The following is a 22,267-nucleotide window of genomic DNA, read 5'->3' on the forward strand; positions in this document are numbered from 1 at the left end:
AGCTCAGGCCTCTCCAGTGGCTGAAGCTCAACTATTTTCTTATTGGTGGGTGCAGAGGCCTACACCACACTGGTGGTACAGCTGGGGAGAAAAGGAAAGTCACTGGACAGGGACCCCTGGAGGAACTTTCTAAGATATGCTAAGCACATCTGAGTAGCTGGAAGAGCCAGGGGCGGTAGGAAGACAGCCAAACTGACCCCAAGGTGTGGGCACACCACCTTGAAATTGCACTTATTTGGCAGGGCCAGGCCTCAGAGGCACATGGGATATCTGCCTACCCACCCTGTATCCTGGCCTCCCAGGATCAGCCTGGTCTTGAACCCAGGACCATGCCGCTCTGCTTACTGCAGTTCAGTACAGATAGGTGGGTTCAGGGGTTCAAGCTGAGGCCCAAGCTTGGCCACCCCTGAGGCATGGATGGGGCTGGGGAAATTTGTCTGATTCTCATAGTAGGGACATACATCCCCCTCCTGAGTCCTCTCAGAGGCCTGGGATTCTGGAGTCTGTGCTGAGTTTGGGATAGAGGGACCTCTGCTATCCGGCTGAGTGAGGGAGAATTAGGTGATTTATGTACAGTTAAAAAGGTCAAAAAACTTTATTTAGTTTTTAGGGAAATACAAGATGCATGTAAACATAAACAAAATACAAAACAAAACAACCCAAATCTTACAGTCTAGAAGCATGCCAAGACAGCATCTCTGCAGACCGAAGAGTCCCGTCAAAGTGATAAAGGACACCTGGAAAGTGGCAGGCCAAGGGGCTGAGTCCCTTCCCCAAGGACACTGCATTTTTGTGATGAGATAAAAAAAAAACTTCACTATTAAAAATATCAGAAACATGGAGATAGTTTAGCACCACCATGGATCCTGGGATGATCTGCACCCACCCTGACGGCACTGCACTTACTGCCCTTCTCTCCAGCTTCTCTGCTGAGGCGGAAGAGGGAAAAACCCAGAGGACGGGCTTCTCCCACTAAGAGCCCACTAAGGGCTGGGTGGGGTGAGTAGACACCACTAGGAGTTCCTTGCAATTCTGGAGCCCAGTGACACCCACCATTTCACTTCAGACCCTGGTTCCGGGATGGCCACTCTGTCATGCTGAGAAGTCACCTTCCTGTAGACCTGTCGGTACCTGGCAGGGATACCCATTCCCCATCTGGCAGCCTGCATTTAAAGAAAACCTACTGCAGAGAACAGCTGTAAATGCAAGAATGGAATAAACTCTAAGAACAGTGTGCCCTAGTTAGAAGCCACTAAAAAATGGAAGAGCACATATCCACGGGTGGGTGTGTATCTCACCTGGTCTACTTCATACCAGGGAGGCCAACTCTGCAAATGGAACCACCCCCGGTGTCCAACAGAGTGCCTTTGGAACAACTGGTATCAACAGAAAGATGAGTGAGGCCACCTTCCTCCCAGGTGGAGTCCAGTTTGGGATGGCAGATCCCTATTGCATGGCCTGTCATGGTCACTGTTCTGATTTGTAAAGTTTGAGACTGGCTCTGGAATAGGCAAAGGGTAGTGGACAGACTCAGAAGGGAACCTGGGAAATGAAAGTAACTCTCCTGGAAACAGCTTGCAGCACCCCTTCCCCATGAAGTCGATCAGTAACCATTCCCTGAGACCCAGCTTGTGACCCAGTGAATGGTAGTTTCCTTTGGCCAGCTTCTTCTATGGCTAGGTTTCGAAGACTGTCCCACCTCCAGCTCTGACTGGACCCTTGTGTGTTGGATCATGAAGCTTCCTGTCTACCTGCTTTCTCTTTTCTTCCTGAAACACTCACCATCCACCTCTTCCTCATTTCTAATAAATAAAGACGAAAACAAACCTCCGAGCCCTCTTTCAGCCCTCCTACACCTTCTTCTGTCTGGAAGATATCCTCTTTTGGAAGCTTCCTTCCTGGTGAAGGGACGGGAAGTCCCAGCCACCCCAAACGTGCACACACTCTTGCCAACGTGCCTCTCACTGGCTTCAACGTGCTCAATCAACCCTTTTGCCCTGAATCACTTTTCTCTCACACACACCTCTTGAGGCCTAGCCCATGGGCCAGGGTGGATCTGGGAGCAAGGCAGGGGCCTCCAGCACAGGGGACCCCACTCTCAAAGGCCACTCAGTTTTAGGACTGGGAAGGGAGAGGGTGCTGATTGTCAAGTGCAAACATGAGATTTAGATGGAATAGGGGAGCGAGGACTGCATGCGAATCCTGGCCTTACAGGTAGGTTGGGATCAAGGCCTTGGAAGGTGAAGCCCTTGACCCAGTCTATAAGCACCATCCTGGGCCTTGTGGCCTGGGGATTCCAGGCATGTAGGACAAAGCTGGAGAGAAGTTAAAACTTGGGGCTCTTTCCCCTAAGGCTGTAAGTTACTGACCCTGTCCTCTCACTGGCTCTGATCGTGGAGCTTGGGAACCACAGAGAAATATGGCACAGCCTCAGTGAGGAGATTTAGCCAAAAAGCTCGGTCAGGTCCAGGGGAGCCCTCCACGCTACTTTCCTGGCATATTCAGCCGGTGTCCGCATGCGCAGGTCTTGCTGTGCACACTGAGAATCAGTTCTCACCCCGCCCACTCTGCCTGCCCTCAGAAATGAGAACCAAAGGGTCAGCAGTGCTTGTCTCAGGGAATCTCAGACTGATGACTCACAGGGTGAGAGGTGGGAGCCTGTAAGGTGACTCTCGTCTGCAGGTCGGTGACCTAATGGAACCACCTCAACACTTCCACACCCAGTGGTATCTCTTTTCCACATCTTCATTTGGAGCCTGGGACGATGGCCTAGGCTGCTTCTGCTAGACCTGATAACGCCAGTGTGAAGTTTCCAACTAAATAATAATATTATTACAAAAAAAAAAAAAAAGACACATTGCACTCTCCAGCCAAAAATTGTGTGTATGAATGACACACAGACTTGATGCCAGAAGCTGCGAGTCCCTTGGGACCTGCCCAATGCCAAGGACTTTTCAGTGGAGACAGCTTGCCCGGTGTTTTTTTTTTTTCTTTCTTTCTTTCTTTTTCTCTAACCCCATGTTATTAGTTCAAGCGGGAAATTACCAACACGCACACGCACACATGCATGCACACATGTGTGCACACACACTCAACTCACAACCCTCAAAAAAGTGAGGGAATCGTAATTTTTTAGCGATGTGGACAGTTCTCTTTCTAGAGAGCTCTGCATCAAGATTCTCAAAGATGATTGGCTATGTGGATGTGTCATTCCAAGGGAGACTCACACAGGGGCTTGAGTCCTACTCTGGGCACAGAGATCCATGTCTGTACAGAAATTCACCAAATATGGGGTTGGAGCAGCAAACGTACAGTACTGGAGGTGGAGGGGACAAACCAGCAAGGGCATGCCTGCTGCCCTGAGGGGCAGAGTTCCTGGTCTGGACCCCAGGAGACTTCCCAGCCTGCCACTTTCTCTATCAGCACCAAGAAAGGAGGCATCTGGCTTGGTGCCTGTTGTGGGGGCATCTGTCTGCAGAGACCTAAGTAGACCCCTCTGAGTCTTCTCCGAGAACTCCCGCAGACTGTCTGGGTATGGAGCACAGGCAGGGCTTGCTGCTCAGGCTGAAGTCGCTGAGATGAATGGGCAGCTGGGCTCAGTGCTGGGCCCTGCTGCAGGTCTGCGGGAATTCCATCTCCCTGGGGTAGGCCTCGGTGCCCACACCCTCCAGATGGGTTTGGTTACATCTAGGTTTCCTGCCCATAAACTGAACTGAGGTTTCATAGTTTTAGAAAGATTCAGACATACATCAAAAGGATCACAGCCCAAACATCAGGAGACTGGGGGCAGGGGGAATGGGGTAGAGGGCTGCTGGGAGGCATTTTTAGGACAGGTCTCTCTGAGCAGCTGGCTGGAAACAATGGAAATGAAAACAAGGAACAGTCCCTGGATGTCCTCACTCTGCTCTGGAGACTGGGCCCAGGAGGTCAAGAGCCCCCACGCCTCTTCCCTGAATCCCTTTCTTCCGGGTGGATGATACCCAATAGTAACAGGGGTTGCCCTCTGGTGGGGACCCCCTACCATCTTGCCAGGGAAGCAGGAGAGGGAGAGGGCTAAAACATCAAACCCCAAAGCCCACCTGTCAGTTCCACAGTTCCGATTCCTCCCAGCAGTCCCCCTCCAACTTTCTGCAGACTGGACCATGGGGTCTTTCTCCACCATGCCAATAAGCCCTGGCAACCCTCTTGGTAATATTGCACTTTTCCTGTCTCTCAGATTGTTTTCATTTCAATTGAGAATGCAAAGTATTTGAAAGGGGTAGGGGAAGTGAGTAACCTTAAAGAAATAATATATTAGTTAAATACAAAAACAGGAAAAGTAGGGGCTATTTCATTTTTTCCCCTTAAAAACAAAACTACCAAACCAAAATCTAAACTTAAATAGTTCTACGCCTACTCTGCAAGTACTAGTAATATGAAAATAACGTTGGATCGAAATTCCCTTGTCTTTTTTCCTTAAGATGATGAAAGTAGTAACATGCCTTACTGAGGAAAGCGATGGATACAAATGCCAGTAAAATATGCTGCTCTAACATCTGAAAGTGATTACAACGATTCTATATAATGCCTTCGTCAAGATGGAGAAGAGAGGAAGAGAGAAATCTTTGGAGCCAGGCGGGGATTGGACAGGCTGAAGCCTGGCAAACAAAGCCCGCTGGGTGGAGAGGAACCCCAAGGCAGACCGCACACCTGCTGCTCAGGGGTGCCCCTTTCCAGCTTCCTCTTGAGCACAGAGGAGCCAGGCAACATGCCAGGCCTGCCGAGACAAAGAAGGACAAGGTGGGAGAGAGATGAAGACGTATTTTTTTTTCCCTTGTAATAAAAGAAAAAGGTCTTTAAACTGAATAGAAAAACAAAGCACCAAAGGATGCAACTTCGGGCATTATATAAACCTCAATAATGACCGCAGAAGGGCTCATTATGGTTAAAGTTGCAGTATACAGCAATACAATGTCATTTCACATTTTCAATTGCAACTAATGGAAAACTAGGTTTGGACACTGCTGAGATTTCATTTTTCTTTCCTTTTAGTCCGATCTGGTTTTCCTCCTGGTGGGTCAGAACCCCAGGCCCCCTCCCTCCTCCGCTGCTGCTGGCAGTTTCCTCCAATGTCACAAAGCAGCTCAGTAGCTCTAGGGAAAGGCCCTCTTGCCCAGGGTAGGGCTAAGAGTCCAGGGGCACAAGGCTTGGCACCCCCTGGCCATATCTGAGAAGGACTGGCATGCACCCTTCTTACTTCAAGTATTAATATCCTTTGGGTTGCAGGGCTTCTGCTGTGCTGGGAGGCAGGGGCTGAAGGGGAGGGGTCAGGAGTGGGGTCTAGACGAGGGCGTGGCGATCCCTGTTCACTGCCCAAATCTACGTGATGTCACCAGGTGGCAGCATTTCCCACTTTTCCTGGATGCCTGAGCAACTCCCAGCCATCCTTGGGGCTGGATGTCACAATGTAAACATGACGACCACAGAATAAGCTATAATGGGGGCGGGAAGGACACAGGATTAATGCAGTGGGGCGTCTGCCATTAACTAGCTGTGTGATTTTGAGAAAGTCACTTCCTGTCCTTGGGCTGCAGTAACAGGAAGGGGTGGGATGGAGCGACCTCCAGGGTCCCTTCCAGCCCTGCTTTTTAATGACTCTCTGGCTTCAGGGCACTGGCAATCAAGGAGAGGGGGTCCTTGAGGGGCTGGGGGACTGGTGGGTGGTAGAGAGCCTGACGGGGCAGATGCACACGTGGGGCAGGGGAGGCAGGCTCTGGGGAGCACTGTGGTTGGTCCAGTCCAACTGAGATGCTCTGTACTTGGCAGCCACCATGTGCTGTGCTCCCTCCGGGCCTGGCCGGTGGTGTGCTAGTGATTCAACTGGCTCAGAGCGGACATCTGTGGAGCGAGGCCACGGGCCCTCCCCAGGAAGGCAGCTATGTGGAAGGTCCTTTAACCCGACAGACACTCTACTTTTAAATTTTATTTTAAATAATCATAAATTACTTTTTTTTCTTTTAATAAATATGTGCTGTTTAAAAATGAGAAAAGTATATACTGCATCTTTAAGTAATGCACTTTGCTCTCTGGGTTTCTTTCCATTCCACCTTAAAGTGCATTAATTAAAAAATAATGAACCACTTCTTTATCATTATTGTTCAAATAAGTAAAAATAATATTAATATGAAGACACTAATCCACTACCATTAGTACTGCAATCTAGCAGATTAACTCAACATCCTGCTCGATTTAATACTGTCCAGCAGAAGAAAATATCTAATTTTGATTTTAAACAAACTCACGAACAAAACAAAAGGAAACAAAACAGTCTCACCGCGGCCCTCTGACAAAGAACGCGAGCAGTTGGCTACAGCTGCCAGGATCAGTGTGTGGCGAGGGGCGAGGGCTCGGGGATCCCAGGCAAGGCCTCGGGGATCCTGGAGGTGGGGGGAGAGGGTGAAGGCCTGCTCGGGGGAGCAGGTGAGGGCAGGGCTTCCCTCCTCTGTAGGAAACCACAGCCCTTAGTCTGGTGATTCTGGCAGCTCATTCAGTGGCTGTGAAGCCTGGTCTGTCTGAAATCAAAGGCACGTGCGGAAATCCACTCCCAACAAAGGGTGAGTCCTTGGAGAAGCTGGCTGGGCTTCTTTCTGGAGAGTCCCTCTGAGATATCAACAACGGAAAAACAACCCAAAGTTGACAGAAGACTGCAGCAAATGTCACTCTCTTGCTTCTCTCTTCACTGGGGCACTGCCCCCGGGAAGACCAGACTGGCTCCAGGCACAGGGTCCTCCTTCTTCGCGAGCAACTGTGGCATTGCCAGTAGGCCAGAGGAGTGGCTGGTGGTGTCTGCTCCAGTCTGACCCAGGAGGCCCAGCTGGGGTCCCCTCCACCCAGGGTGGGGGCCACGGCTGCTTCTCCGCAGTCTCTGTAAGGCTTTCGGCCCTGCCCCGGTGGGAGAACATACACAGAATGGCAGCCACCCAGCAGCCTGGGCGCTGCCTTCTCTCCAAAGGTCTGGCTCCTAACAACACCTTCCTCCCTCCCGGGGAGGGTTTTTGCCCCACCGAGGTTGGGCAGGAACCAGAAGGACAGTTTCTCTGTTTTGCCAAGACTGGGACCTGGGCTTACCCAGCCCCAAATCCCTCCGGCAAGTGCCGCGCAGGCAAAGTCCACACAGTGGAAACCAAACGAAACGACGTGGCTTATGGAGGGGAGAATGGGAAGCCAAATACGAAACAAAACACCCCTCCACAGAGTACAACAGAAAAGCCCACCCTCCACCCCTTCTGTTCCCATTTGAGGCTGACCCCCCAAGGTGCCCAAACAACCCCTAAAATAAGACCCAAACCAAAGGCCTGACATATAAACCCCAAGTCAACAAACCTCTCCCGAAACATGCAAAGGAACTGCTCACCCAAAAATACCCAAGTAGTCTGTGCTGATGACGGAGAGCCTGATGGCTTCCCCTACCCTCTCTAAACTCCAGCACTGTGTCCTCCATGGGGTACCCCAAGGAGGGCGGACTCTCTTCTCAAGGCCAGGGCAATGACAGCTAAGAAGGTAGTTCTTGTGGCACATGGGAACTGTGTTTTCTTTAACTCCCAGACACTGATAGTGGCCTGGCCCCGAGAGAGACGTGAGCTCAGGAGACAACTCCAAGTCCCAGGGCCTGTGGGGTCTTCATATGCACCCAGCCATGGTGGGTGGTGGCAATCCCTGGGAAACAGCACAATCCACAAACACGGATAATGACAACACAAAGGCTACCTCTGGTGGCAACATGGTAGCCACCAAAACAGCCCAACGGGCAGGATGCTGGAGGCCCCCCTATGACCACATCTTTTCCAGATTTGCAGCAAAGGCACAATTGGGGTTTCCCACATGGCCTGTCCCAAATGACATGTAGTCCATCAATGAAGTCACCAAAGTGCACACGTAGGTCCCAGCTTTTTCATCTCTGGGTTCCAGGTCATTCCCTCCCCTATTCAATGTATCCTCCCTTCCAGGCAACAGCTGGGAGGTGGGCCATCTTTCAGGTCCCACATCTGCAGGGCTTAATGTCGTTCTTCCCCCACCCCCTCCCATTTTGTCCTTCCCCTTTGGTCTGCATGTCACTGCTCATCCAGTGGCGGGTACAGTGGCACAGAGGCTGGAGTGACTGCACAATCTCGGTTAGTTCTTTTTCTCCAGGTAGTTGGAGGGCACCCAGCCTTTGAAGGGCTTCACGTCATCCAGGATCTGGCAGTACCACCAGCCATTGGGGTTCCTCTCCAGTACCTCCATGGACACCCCCTCCTGGAAGCCTGCGGTCTCCTCGTCCCCCTCATAGTCTGCAATAGAGATGTACACATCTTTGAGGTTATTGTGGATGAACTGGGACCTCTCGATGGGCTTGGGGCGCACAGGGGACACAGGGATGCCATTGCGCTGTGTGGGCAGCAGGGGTGAGTCGGAGCCCTGGCTGGCAGCCCGCTCCACCAGGCGACCCTTGGCCTCCGCGGCCGCTGGGCGTGCTGTGCTGAAGGAGGAGTTCCTGCGGATGCCTCTCAGGCTGTCGGTGGCTGTGAGTGACTCGTTCCTCCGCAGGGCGCAGGATAGGTTGTTGTCTTTGGGTGGTGGGGACACAAACACCGACTGGGGCCTGACTGCTACCTGTCGCACACCATTTCTCATCTTCACCGCCACAGCACCTGATGTCTTGCCAAAGCCTCCAGGGGGCTTAGAGGGGATAGGCGGTGTGGCCCTCTTGCTCTGGTTGACGGTGTTGAGCGCCTGCACCCGCCTCTCGATCTTCTCCAGGCTGTCTGACTTGCCCTCATTCTGCTTGCTCTTTAGCACATCCTGCTCTTTGCCAGGGGTGTTGGGCTGCTCGTTCTCATCGGGCACCAGGTAGTGGGAAGGGGCCCAGCCCTCCAGCTCCCCAAACCTCACATACCACCAGCCACTCTCCTGCTTCTCCAGCACCTGCACCTCCACGCCGGCAGGGAAACTGATCTCCGAGTCCTGGACCTTCTGGTAGGCGCTACATGTCACGTAGGAGGTGGCTGGCCCTTCCCACTCCTTCTTGGGGGTACACGGGAGAGCAGTGGCCGGGAGGGTGATGATGTCGGCTGAGCCTCTCCTGGCCCCCTCACTGGGCCCCTCGGAGGCTGTGTGTGGGGGCAGCTCTGAATCCTCACTCCTTGAGCCCTTGAGGCCCCCCCGGAGCTGGCCTGTGGGTCTCAGTTGGCGTCGTAAAGTGCTGATGTCCATCTTCTCTTGACTCTGTGACTCTGCCCGGTTCAGGAAGGGCTTAGGCCGGACAGATGGCTTGGCCCGGGCACAGGAGGTCAGCCCAGCCCTCGTATCAGTGTCCTTCTTGGCCCCGACCTTGGGAGTGCCACGGATGCCTGCGTCCGAGGCAGAGCGGGGCTTCAGGTCACCACTGTTCTTTGACAGGGAGGAGGAAGAGGAGGAAGAGGAGGAGCAGGTGGTGTTGATGGTGATGGACGAGGAAAAAGAGGCCGAGGAGTGGTTCTTCCCCAGTTCTGCCTGGGCGTTCTTCTCTGCCTTGAGCTTTAGGAGCGACGATGACTTTGGGGAGCCCGACTTGGGCGAGTTTTTCCTGGCAAGGGACAGTGAGGAGCCACCTGGGGAGTCACTGTCCCCAGAGGAGCCTCTGGTCGACAGGGTGTCCTCTGCATATGGCCGGAAGCCCTCATTCTCATAGATGGTCTCCTCTTCCAGGGCCACATCTTCTGAAGACTCGCCCACCTTGAAGCGGGCCCGCTGCAGGGAGGAGGCAGGTGAGGGTCTACGGGGCTGGGCAGGCTTCCGGTCTCCGGAGCCTCTGTCCTCTGTGGGCTCCTCATTCAGCTCCGGCTCGGAGTCAAAGCCAAAGGCGGGGATGTCATACTCGGGCTCCTCGTACTTGAGCTTCAGTGGGGAATCCTGGCTCTCGTTGGTACCCACGGGACCCTCCTCGGTCTCCTTGGGCTTGCTGGGGGGTGCTGGCGGCGGGACCTTGGGCCGTGTCAATGTGCTCGTGCGGCGGCTCAGGTTGGGCTTCTTGCGCTTATCGATGTAGGACGCGGGGGCCCAGCCCTCCTTCTCACCGATCTGCACGTACCACCAGCCGCCTGAGTTCTTGTCGATGACCTGGGAGGAAGAGGTGGCAGGCCAGTGAGCTGAGAGGGTCTCTGGAACCTTGTGGTGTCCCGGGTGAGGGGCCTCACACTGGGCTCCATCACCTCCGCTTTGCAGATGGGAAACTGAGCCCTTGAGAAAGTGGCCCAAGACCCACTGCAGTAAATGACAGATCAGAATTTAAACCCTGCCTCTAACATCTCCTGGTTGAGGGGTTTCTACTGTCCCCTAACCTTCCAAGTCTGTATTGAGCTGGCCTCCTCTAAGAGACCTCCTCCACTTCCCCTAAGCTATCACGCTGTTCCCAGTCCCTACAAAGCCCTACTTGCCAAGGAACCAGATGTACAAAGAATCACCACCATTCCACTACCCAGTCCTCCTCCCACCCCCAATATTCCTAGGTCCTCCCTGGGAGGCCCTTGAAAGGGTGTCTCAGGGAAGTCACAGATAGATTGAGATGGGACATACAGGCCTCAGCCAGAGCCTCTTGGCAAAACATCTCCCAGTGTCCCCTGACTACTGTCATCTCACTGTAGAATCCTACTGAGATTCCATGACCTGAGACTTCTTTGGGTTGAATGCCTTCCTGTAGAAAGGGTGAGGGGCTTTTATTCAATCATTTCCATGTTATTATAAACTAGTTCAAGGAGCTTCCTCCTTGACTTCTAAGATGGGCTAATGACCAGAATGAGCTGCTGGTTGTGCTGGGGTTCATTTGAACTGGGGAATGTAAAGGGAAGATAAGTTGGGATTGTGGGACACTTGTGGAGGGAAAGGTCCCAAGGAAGACTTCTGGGGCTGGGGAGCATGAAAACACTGGCACCATGGAGTGGGGGGAAGGAAAGAAGAGAGGGAGAGTGGAGAACGACAAATTGAGCTCTTTGGAGACCATGCCTCTGCAGCCCCACCAAACCTACATTCTAAGTTTGTAGGCTTTTCTGGAAACCCTAGAACTAGAGAGAATGATTTCTCTTGAAAATAGTTCCAAGTTCCAGACACGGGGTTGAAAACATTCATGCTGGGGTGTCTGCTCTGCAGCCGGCAGAGGAAGCCCAGTGAATCTGACAGCTTCACACATGTCTCTCGGATTTAACTGCATGGCCATACAAAGCTACTCCAGAGAAACGAACCAGTCACAATCTTCTCTGTCCCCTGGAACACCATGCTCAGCAATAAAACATGAAGTACAGTCGTTTTCCCTTAGCCAAGGTTTTGTGTTCCAAGGATGCCATTACCTGTGGTCCATTAACTGGAAAATTCCAGAAATATACAATTCATAAGTTTTAAGTAACTTTTATTATGGTATATTGTTGTAATTGTCGTATTTTATTAGTTGGTATTGTTGATCTCTTACTCTGCCTAATTTATATGTTCAGCTTTATCACGACTGTGACTATACAGGAAAAAACGGTATATGTTTGGTTTGATACTGTCCATGGTTGCAGCCATCCACTGGAGTCTTGTAAGGTTTCCCAAGTGTGTGTGTGGTGTGTGTGTGTGTGTGTAGAATTGTTTAATGCTAGGAGGCCAGTTGTGGTGGTGGTGGGGTACATATCAGGGTCTCGTACCCCTTTTAGAGACAATTACTCAAAACCTGGGGGGAAAGAAGTGACTGCATCAAAGGCCAGAGGTCCTGTGGTGCAGATGTGACCACACTGGGGCTTCAGTATGTTGTTACTGTACCGGCCTGGACCACAGTCTCCCAACAACAGCACTTCGCGATGTGGGTTCTGTGGGGTGCAGGCCCCTGCAGTGCTCCTGGGAGGAAAAGGCTGTAGGGACAAACAGCAGGCCCAGCAATACCACTATGATAGACTGGGTGCCACCCTATCCTAGGCTCCGAGAAGCCCTGCCATCATAAAAACAAAATGAGTTGGATCTTATTTAATCCCTGTCCTCGGAGCTTGTGTGCTCATAGCAGCCTTTTGTTTTGAGGCATCCATTCTCAGCTCCCACCCACGCTCTGGCACCATGAGTGCGCACAGGTGGAGGCACACATCCGTGTTTCTAGTCCCTACTGTGGCCCTGACCAGCTTTAGGCAAGTGCTCTTCACTGTGGGGCATGTTTCTGTACCATCCCTTCTTGTCCCAGGAACCTTGCTAGCAAGACATAAAATGGGAAATGCAGGCCTTGTCCACAATGAGTGAAACCCTGGCCAAGGCTCACCTCTGCCTTCTGTCCACCACGGAAGCTGATCCCGTCAGAGATGCACGATTGGAACTCGGCAATGGTGTAGTACTCCACCTCGACAGAAGGGGGCTCTGGTGGCTTCGGCAGCTGGAACCCCTGAAGTGCAAAGAGAACACTGAGCAAAATCCCGCTAACCAGGGAGGCGACAAGGCCAAGGACCGGTGCCCGTTCCAGCTGGGGGATGTGCGTGTGGCTGTTTGGACCAGCTGGACAGCAGCTGGCCCCGCAGGCATCTGTCCTCGCTTGCAGGGCTGATCCCCAAGAGGCTGCGCTCCTGAGGAGATTCCAGCGGTACCTAGGGTTCACTTGAGACTGGTCTGAGCTGGCAGATGCTTACTCTTAATATTAGAGTTTCTATGCTTCCATCTCTGGAGGGCCAGTTTTCAGATGCCTCAATAGTTGGATCCCAAAATGAAAACGATAAAGCAGAGAAATTCTCTGACAAAATGCATGCACTGCCCCCCGGAGAGGAGCGACTCCCTCCTGAGCTGAAAGGTAAGGGGCTGCAGGTGGGGTGCCTGGCAGTCAGGCGGGGCCTGGGAGCTCACCATCTCTAGGAGGCTGAGGTGGGAGTGCAAGGGGCAGTGGAGTTGGGGAGAAGTCTTCAGCTGTTCATCCTGATAGTGCCAAAAGGTTAGGGAAGCCCCGATGAGAACTCAGGACACTGTCTCCAAGGCAGACAGAACACACTGAGGTCCCAAGTGCCTTTTAGACCCCTGTACAGCAACATCTAAACTCCACAGTCAAGGACACTTTTTGGTTTTTTTTTTTTTTGCCCCAGCTCATGGTTCCAGGCTAACGTGGGCCTCATTTGTTCATGCTACTACCATTTGCTAGTGGCTCCCAGGTGCCAGAAGCTGATCTGAGATGCCGGGCATCCAACAGTAACCCCAATGGACAACATGCCCTTGTGGATCCTAGCTTCAGTTAGCCTCTACTGATTAGAATGGGCTTTGGGTGTGTGTGACCTACTTCATACAGAAGGGGTTAAAGCAAACCAACTGGAGGGGGGAGGAGGGAAGAGATGAGGAGGGGGAAGCAGCTGTGCTGTGGCAGGAGGCAACTGTTTTCAGTCTCAGGGTAGATCCCCACCACCGCCTCCCTCACTCCCTCACTCCCTCCCCCTTTTTCTGTGATTGGAAGACCTAGAAGACTGCTGGGCTCCAGTCCCAGTATTTTACCAGCTGTGTGTGAGGCCCTTGATGTCAACTCTCTGAGCCTCAGTTTCCTCATCTACAAAATGGAACTAATAACAGGGTCATTAAGAGACTTACTGAGATATGTAGATAACTTTCAGTCCAGCAAGGGACATAGGAAGAGCTCAAAGACCAAAGGTCAACACCCCTGAAACCCTCATGTCCTAATCCCAATCCTGTCAATCAAAACAGATCTGTTAGCTGAGTGCGGTGGAGCAAGCCTGTAATCCCAGCAGCTCGTGAGGCTAAAGCAGGAGGATTGTGAGTTCAAAGCCAGGCTCAGCAAAAGTGAGGCATTAAGCAACTCCTTGAGACCCTGTCTCTAAATAAAATACAAAATAGGGCTGGGGATGTGGCTCAGTGGCTGAGTGCTTCTGAATTCAGTACCAAAATCAAAACCAAACCAAAAAACAAAACAAAACAGAGCTGTCTTGGAGCACAGTGAATGAGGGTGGGAGGGAGCTGGTTTTCAGGGACTGGGTGTGAATCAGTCAACCCTCCTTGCCCAGTGCCTGGCTCTGTGATCCTGTGCTTCCTGGCCAGGTTAGATTCAGAACCTACCTGGACGGTGGCCCTGTCTCAGCAACCCGGAATTTGGTGTGTGGAAGGAATTAGCCCATTCTCACACAAATTAAGTCTGCCTGAAAATAATTAGCTTGCGTTAAAAGAGATGGGAGGGAAGCAGAATCCATTGTTCAGTTGTAAGCCCATGGGGAAAAGAAAGCCAATAGCTAGGGCAAGGAAGGAACAAAATCTTCCAAGCCCTATATGTACAGAGGTCTCCTCTTCCATGGACTGATGCTATCCCCTCTCTAAGGGCAGATGTCACTGATCACAGTGATTTGCTGCTAAGCCCAGGTGTGACCTTAGCATCTTTTCCCGTAAACCAGAAGATTCTACCCCGTAGTCAAGTTGATATGGGAAATAGAAATTGCCTGCCAGCCCTATGCATCGCTTCTTATCCTTAGGATAGCCCTAAGAGATAGCTAGGACTGTACCTATCTTATAAGGAAATTGAAGCCTGAGGAGGATAAGTGACTTGCCTAGGGTCTCTGCATCAACATGTTGGAAGTAGAACGCACAGCCATGCCTGGCAGATTGAAGCTCCAATCTGTCCACAGCCCTGATGACAGTTCTTTGTTCCAGGACTCTCAGCTTGCCACCACCATTTGGGTCCCCCAAGACCTAGACCGACTGCACATCTACCTGCTTGAGATGCTGGTCACCAGGAAACCCTACCCATAAGAGCCAGGAACCTAGCAGTGGGGACACTCTATAAACTTTGGTGTGAGCCTGTCCTTGCAACTCCCCACTCACAGATCTGCCCTCTGCCCTCCCAGACTCTGTCATCCACCACATCCACCAGGCATTCCTGAGCAAGGCAAAGCTGAAAGTCTTCCAGGCAACATGGACAGCAGCCCCATTTCCAGCTCCTGGCAATGCCCTGGTTGGACATTGCTGCCGGCCAGTCTAAATGTTTATGTCTGCCAGTGCAGTGGCTGGGATGGATTTATTTAGCCGTGGAGCGCAGTGCATTTCCGATTATAAACAGTCCAGCCAGGCCCCCAGAAAGGCCGGGATCTACAGGCTTCCCTCCGTGCCTCCAGCCCCCCAAAGCTGGAAGCCCCAGAAGAGCCCTGGAAAACCTTTAGGCAGTAGGCTCTGCAGCAAGACAGCCTCTTAATCAGAGCTGCTAGAGAGCAGCCCCAGAAAAGGAACAAAAAGGGAGTAGAAATTCAGCACACATACCAAGCTGGATTCTCGGCGTGGTGGAGGTCTTGTCCTTAGGTTTGGGGAGCCTAGAAGAAGAGACATGGCTTTAGTAATTCCATTCAGGCAATGAGCAACAGCATGTCTATTTTTTGCTCACTCTAAATCCTTAGAGGCTAGCACAGAGCTAGGCAAGAAGGGACACCTAATGACAACTTCCCAGCTGATATCTAAAAGGTTTCATGCACAAGGGCCAACAGAACCAAAGTCAGAGCTCAAGTGAAAAAACAGCTTTCCTCCAGCAGCTGGGATTATAGGTGTGCACCACCATGCCCAGCTAAAGGAGATCCTTGGCATAAACTCTGTTGAAACCACTTTGTGGAGAGTGCTAAAGTCTCAGCTCATTCTTTCAGGTTTCTAGAAACTGGTGGAAGAGCTGTAATCCTGGAGACTCAGGAGGCTGGGGTAGGAGGACTGCAAGTTGCAATCCAGCAAGGTCCTGTCTCAAAATAAATAATAAAAAGGGCTAGGGATGTAGCTCAGTGGTTGCACACCCCTGGTTCCAACCCAGTACTTCCTGGTTAAGTCCCAGGAAGATGTCCTACCATCTCTCACTCCAAACAGAAGCCCTGCAGGTGCTTGACAAAGCAGGGAACTGAGGGCTTTATTTTTAAATCATCTACACATCAACTACTAGATTCCTAAAATCTTTATTATAGTGTGAAGAAACCACTTCTTTCTCTTGGACTACACTCCTCTGAAGAGTGGCTGTTTCTGGTCTCTAGGGTTGGGGCAATGCTAACAGCCTGCACTCATGTGAATCACTTTCAGAGAGACGGCTGGAAGAGGCACAGCCACACACTCCTCTGCCTTCTCCACTGGTGATGAGAATGACCTGAGCTGACAGCCTAAGGGCCCAGGATCCCTCAGTCTGTAGCTTAGGTCCCACTCTCTCTTCTGGCCTTCCTTGTACTCTCTGCCCCCACTATAAAGAGCTCTGTGGCCAGGACCTGAAGGTCAGTGATGTGCTTACTGATCTGGGCCCTCTGAGGGGCAATCCTGGCCACAGCTGGAGAGCCCTGGGCCAGTTTGGAGACGGTCCTCTCAGGGACACCGAGGGCACTGCCATTGGAAGCATTGCACAGGATGGGCAAGCTTATCTCCTTCTTGGCAATGGGGGCCTCAGAGCCTTCGCCTTCAGTTGGTGGAGTCTCCTTGTCCCCAGACGTCTTCTTGTTTAACAGGTTGCTGATCTCCATGATGTTCCCAATGATCTCCACCGGGCCCGCCAGATTCTTTTTCCGGGTTGGCAGGTCATCTTTGGCCTTCTTTAGGTAGGATGCCGGTGCCCAGCCCTCTTTGCCCAGGTATCTGTGGAGAGGAGTGGGCCACACCATCATTACATCTCTTTTAGGCTCAGGCCCTAGTATCCACCTGGCCTTGCCCAGCTGAGACTTTTCTACCATGCGTTGCTAGAGACTTGGTAATCCCACTGCTCCAAGAGAACCAGAGCTGAGACTTGCTGGGAAAGATGCTCAGAGAACAGCTTCTTTCCTCTAACTCCCTTTGCTTTACCTGGTCCCTCTTGGCATGGGCTCTCATTCCCTGCAAAGTGTCAGGTAAAATAAACATGGGACCTTGAGATTAGAGTTCTCCAGTGGTGGGTGCCCAAAGGTGGACTTCACAATAGCTATTCACAATTGAGAATGTTATTCCACAATCATTTGAGGGTAATCCTTGAGATAAGAAATGAAAGATAAGGGATGAGAAAGTGGTGTATGGAGTTAAACGCCCCTAGGAAAGAAAAGGATTATTAAAGAGGAAAGAGGTATCACAGGGTAAGAGTTCTGGTCTATGGGACCTTGGAAAAGTCTGTTTTCTGGAGCTCAATTTTACTTTTCTGCAAGATGTAGGATCAGAGTAGCTGTTAAAGTGTATCTATAAGGATAGACATACTGAAGAGGTGTGTAAAGAAGACTGACTGACTGGGGAGGGTGTGGGTACTACGCAGGGATAGCACATGGGTGAAGTTCACAGAGTAAGTCCGTGAACAGGCTAACGGCAACATTTCAAATCAGTGGGGTAGGATGGATTATTCAATAAGTGATTTGAGGACAATGCATTATTCAATTAGGAAAAATAAGTAAGAAAGAATCTGGCCATACAGGGGGCAAAAATAAAAAATATTTACATAATTTGGAGGTTTGAGAAAGACTTTCTAAATGGGGCTCCAAAAGTAGAAACCATAAATGACAAGAATAAAGCACATGACTGGTAAAATTAAAACCATTGGTATGGCAAAACAAAAACAAAGCCAAACAAACCCAAAAGCTCATAAACAAAAGCAAAAGACAAATGACAAGGCTGACTTCATTCTGGTGATTTGATGACTTCTTAAAAACAAGCTTTTTCCCTTTTCCCCGTGGTGTTGAGTCTTCACCCAAATCCACTGGGGACTCGCTTCCTGGACTGGCAATTGCTGGCCAGTGCCCCCAAGCCTGAGTTGCAATGTCCCTGTCTGCTCCCTGGGACACATCTGGCTCTTTGGAATAGTTCTTCCAGGCCAGATGTCTAACAGCCCTCCTCTCACCCTCTTTTCTTAGGAACTCATTAGGTGGGAGAAGGAACATGGAGATTTGCTGGAGAACACAGGAAGGCGGAGGCTCCTTCCTTCCATAACAGTAATGTGCACAGGTTGTCCCAAGCTTGTCTGTCTGGGCTTGGAAAGCAGACATCAATGAATGAAGGATGGAAGTTGGGGCTGTGATGGCTCTCAGGTGTAATGGTGACTTTCAAACGTGGAGAGAAGCAACTAGTGAAAGTGCCTAAGCTTCCTATTAGCCAAAGGCCAAGGCAAAGAAAAGCAAAGCAAGGCCTGCTTACAGCCCCAAGTGCCCCCATTTCAGAGTTTGTATGTTATTTAGATAAATCCAGGTTCCAGGCAGGGAAATGCAAGGGCACCAGGAGTGGCTGGGTCTGAGCCCCTTTCTCTCACAGCCATTTCCCGGCTCTGAGCAGGGCAGGCAGCAGAGGGGTGTGTGTGTGTGTGTGTGTGTGTGTGTGTGTAGGTGGGGGAGGAGAAAAAAAGACAGGAAATGAGGATCAACACAGAGCCTGGAATGCTGGGAAATGGCATACTTAAGGGGGTGTCTGGCAGCTTTCTTAAGGTGGAACTGTTATGGCACGGTGTTCTCAGCTGGAACTCCCACTGGCTAATGGGGACAAGGACTAGGCCATGGGAACAAGAGTTGATTAGAAGTAGCTCAGAGTAACTTTGCTGGTCATTTTAGAAAACCAAAAAATGAAGCAAAACAAAGCAAAATAGAAAGCAGCCTTGTAGGTCACTTCCAGGCAAGTGAATGAGGCCACCAGCCTGCTAAGACATCTGCTGGCCTTTCTACTTCAGGCTCCTGGCTGCTAAGTCTTTGGCTTGGCTTTAGTTTCTGCTCCTAAACATAAAAGCCAGGGGCAATGACCATGGGCAACACACACCCAGGTACTGTTCATCCCACCAAGCAGGACAAAAAGGGACATTTCGTTACTCCTGACTGATATACAACAGGGCAAGGACCATGAGGGGAGAGAACCTCCTACCAAGTCACACTAAGGTTTGGATTCTGTGTAGCCAGTGGCCTTCATCCTGTCCTTCAGCTCAGCATAGACTAACTTTTAACACCACCATGTCCTGCCATGTTCTGAGCAATTGTCCTGTGAGTGCTCACATTGCCCTGGTCACAGGGGTGCCATAGCACAACCCTAGCCTCTCTGGGAGAGACGACTCGGTACACATCCTGCTGGTGCAGGGTCTGGGGTTGCTGGGTGTGCTGGGTTGAAGCGGCAATTCCCAGAGCCCACAGATAGGGGGCAGTCTCCCCCAGCCAGGTGGCAGCAGAGGAAAAGCTGGGTCAAGTCCCCATGGCTGAACTTCTCCAAAGGAATCAACAGTGTCTCCTGAGAGCAAGTGCCTTGGAGGGCAGAGGGGGCTAAAGGGCAGGTCTTGGTCTGGTAATGCTGAGTGAAGCCACAGGGTTCTGTTTACTTCCAGTGGGTCAGGAGACTGCCTTCCCCCCACTCCCTGACCCATACCCCAAATGGATTTCTCAACTGAGAAGTGGGATTAGGTTCTGGGAGAGGGAGGGGGCAGGGGAAGGAGGAACCTCTGATAGCCCAAACTGGGCTTGGGCTCAGACCTTTCTTCCACTCTAGTCTCATGACAGTCCTGCAAAGTGGAACAGCCCTCACAGGCCAGGGACATGGACGTCACAGGCTCACATCTGGAGCCCTGGGTGGTGAGCCATGGCAGCAGAGGCTTCTGATGGGACTTCAGTAGGGCCTGGGGACACCAGTGCTCCAAACTGCTCTAACTGTGGATCAGACCAGGCAGCCAAGGCTGGACGCAGAAAACCAAATTCAGATGTGCTGAACGCTTGGCAGATGAGCGGCAAGGAACTGCACCATGGCCTGTGGGCCCTGCACTGTGCTGGCTGTGCTCAGCCTTGCTTTCCTGCCCCCGGAGACACTCTGCAAGACCAGCGCTCCCTGGTTGAGCTTTCCAGATGTGCACAGTTGGTACGGGGCTGCTGTCAGTACGTATCCACCAGCAGATGGCCATAGCTACTTTGCACCCAGTTCTGTGGGCCCAGGACAGATGGGCCAGAAGCATCTGGGAGGGGCCAGATGGGCCAGAGGCATCTTGTGGCTCTGTCAAGGGTCCTACCTGATATACCACCAGCCCTCCAAATTCTTCCGGATCACCTCCACGGTGACACCCTTCTCAAAGCCAATCTCGTCCTTGCTTTGGCTGACATAAGGTTGAACGGTGACATACTTCTCTTCTGTGAGTGGGCAGTGGGAGTAAGAGAGCAAGATTATTTGAGGTTGAGGTGCAGGCCCTGCTTCTTGTCCCCTCCTGCCCAGGCCTGGCCTTGCTTAGCTGCTTGCCAAGGTGCTCTGGGTCAGCTCTGGCTTCTCCAGGGAAGGGAGGGACCAGGCCTCAGGAGTAGCAGTGGAAAGGTCACGGGGGCGGGGGTTACTGCCGCACCCAGTGTGTGCCAAAGCCAGCCACGTCCCAGGTTGTTCAGCAAGGCCAGCTCTCCCAGCCTAATCATGGCAAGCAGGATGCTGAGCCTGGAGTTAAGAGGGCCCCAGAAGCTCCCTGGGTTAAAGGCAGAGTTAGAAGGAAACTGTTTGTCAGAAAGTCTCCAGACCAATGCTGGATGTCCCCTGGTGCCTTCAGGACCCTCAGGATACCCCTTCCACAAATGTGCCAGTTTCCATCTGTGTCCCAAATGCCCTCTCCTGGCCCTGCTCCCACCTCAGTCCCTTAAATCCTTCCTCATTCTAAGCCTCAGACAGCTCCAGGGGCACCTCCTTGATGAAGCCTTCACTAAGCACCTAGCCCTCGACTGACAGCAGGTCATGTAATGTCCCCAGGAGAGTTCCATGGAATGCAAGTCCTATGGGAGTGGCTGTGTTTTGTTAAGATAAAGGTCCTGTGGCAGGTGTGGAGCTGCCAGGTGCCCCACATTCTCCACAGTTCCTGGGTTTGTGTGGCCCCGGCCGTCCGCAAGATCACTGCTCATTCACGTCTACGCTACTCTCATGGGTGTGACTTCAGGGTCTTGCTCAAGGTTTTCCCAAGGCAACAGAAAGGCACCTTGGAGAACCTCAGGAAGAGCTTGAGGGGACAGGTGTGGGGAGGCTGGGGTGCCAGGCATCCCCTTGGCCCCCTTCAGTCTCCCTCCTGCGGAGGCCCCATGCTCCCTCTACGGCCTTTGTTCAGGTTTCCAGGGAGGTGTTGCTCCAGGTCTGCTGGGTCCACTTCTCCTGTCCCTGGCAAGACCAGGTAGACTCATAGTTGGCTAGGGAGGACACCCAGCCTCCTAGGTGAGATTCTGCCTAGAGGACAGACAGCTCAAGGCTCACACTTCCCACCCAGCCTCACTGGGAGAACAAGGGACAGAGAGGAGAAAAAATGACGATCTGGCAATGCCCTTGGAAAGTTCTCGGGGGCCTAGGTGCTCCAGAGGTGGAACTGTGCTGGTGCAGCAGGAGCAGGGGGCTGTGGGCCGCTCCCTGAGGAGGAAGGCCAGGCTGGGCGGGGCAGTGGCTTGAGTGGGCAGTCTGCAGAGAGCTCGAAATAGCAGGAGCTGGCCTCTAAGAGCCTGCCCCTCCTGGCTCCCAGCTGTGACAACCACCCCCTGGACTCCTTGGCTGGACCCTCAGGCAGCCTGCCTGGGCCTCTAGCGGCTGTGGGGGAGGGGGACAGCTGCCACCCCAGCTCCCTGCTGCAGGAGGGCCATCTGTTCATTCTCCCCTGGATTATCAGGGTTCCTGTCTGCAGCCCTGTGCTGGGCCAAGATAGTGACTCCCTTTGGGGTGGAGGCGGCTGTCCTGCCAGGCTGAAGGATGGAACCGATGGGCCACTGGCCTAATCTGAAAGCCTGCCAAAAAGCGAAGGGTGGGTGACAACCCACGGGAGGCTGTGCCACTCCTCAGCATGCTCTTCACAACTGTAGATCTTCTTCACCCGACTCAGGGAGGGCCCTGCTCCAGGGGGCTTCAGATTCCACCCCAGACCCTCCCCCCATGAACTGCTGCCAAGCCCGCCTGAGAACCTGCCCAGACAGACTCTGACTCGGGCCTTGGAGCAGCTCCCCACTCTCTGGGCCAACCTTCGCTCTCCTGCCTGCTTCTGGTCCTGATCCATTTTCCAGTGGGGCACGGTAAACCCTGGCTCAGGCAGCGGCCTGAGGGGCAGCACCAGGCCAGGGAATCCAGGGTCTGAGGTCTGAGGGAGGTGAGGCCTGCGCTTCATATTTTGTCTTTGTTCGGCAGGGCTATTTTTAAAAGCCTGTGGTTTGAGCAGGAAGCCATCATTAAAGTTTTCCTAGGCAAGGTAACTTTTTGCAGAGAAAAATGACAGTTCTTGTGGGGAAGATCAGAGAAGCCTTGCCCTGCCCTACCACCAAGTACAGGGCCTTGACCATGTCGTGTGGGCTTGCCTTCCGGAGCAGCCAGGCCCCGCTGCTGCAACCTCTTAGAGTGCCTGTGGCAGACAAGTGTC

The 22,267-nt window shown here is 52.3% G+C and overlaps 1 protein-coding gene across 2 annotated transcripts in view; it reads right to left on the reverse strand.

Moving 5' to 3' along the window:
- Positions 1 to 644: 644 nt before the first annotated feature.
- The window catches only part of Sh3pxd2a (SH3 and PX domains 2A), a 215,285-nt gene continuing 193,662 nt past the window's right edge, over positions 645 to 22,267 (reverse strand). For both annotated transcript variants that reach the window (XM_077799000.1, XM_026401179.2), the window contains 5 exons: positions 19,919 to 20,036; positions 16,235 to 16,572; positions 15,241 to 15,290; positions 12,272 to 12,391; positions 645 to 10,116 (listed from right to left, as the gene is read on the reverse strand). In XM_077799000.1, coding sequence (XP_077655126.1) covers positions 8,152 to 10,116; positions 12,272 to 12,391; positions 15,241 to 15,290; positions 16,235 to 16,572; positions 19,919 to 20,036 — 2,591 coding nt within the window. In that variant the 3' untranslated portion in view covers positions 645 to 8,151. The remainder of the gene's footprint in view (positions 10,117 to 12,271; positions 12,392 to 15,240; positions 15,291 to 16,234; positions 16,573 to 19,918; positions 20,037 to 22,267) is intronic.

The sequence above is a fragment of the Urocitellus parryii genome, chromosome 5 (genome assembly GCF_045843805.1).
Source record: "Urocitellus parryii isolate mUroPar1 chromosome 5, mUroPar1.hap1, whole genome shotgun sequence".
NCBI classification, from domain to species: domain Eukaryota; kingdom Metazoa; phylum Chordata; class Mammalia; order Rodentia; family Sciuridae; genus Urocitellus; species Urocitellus parryii.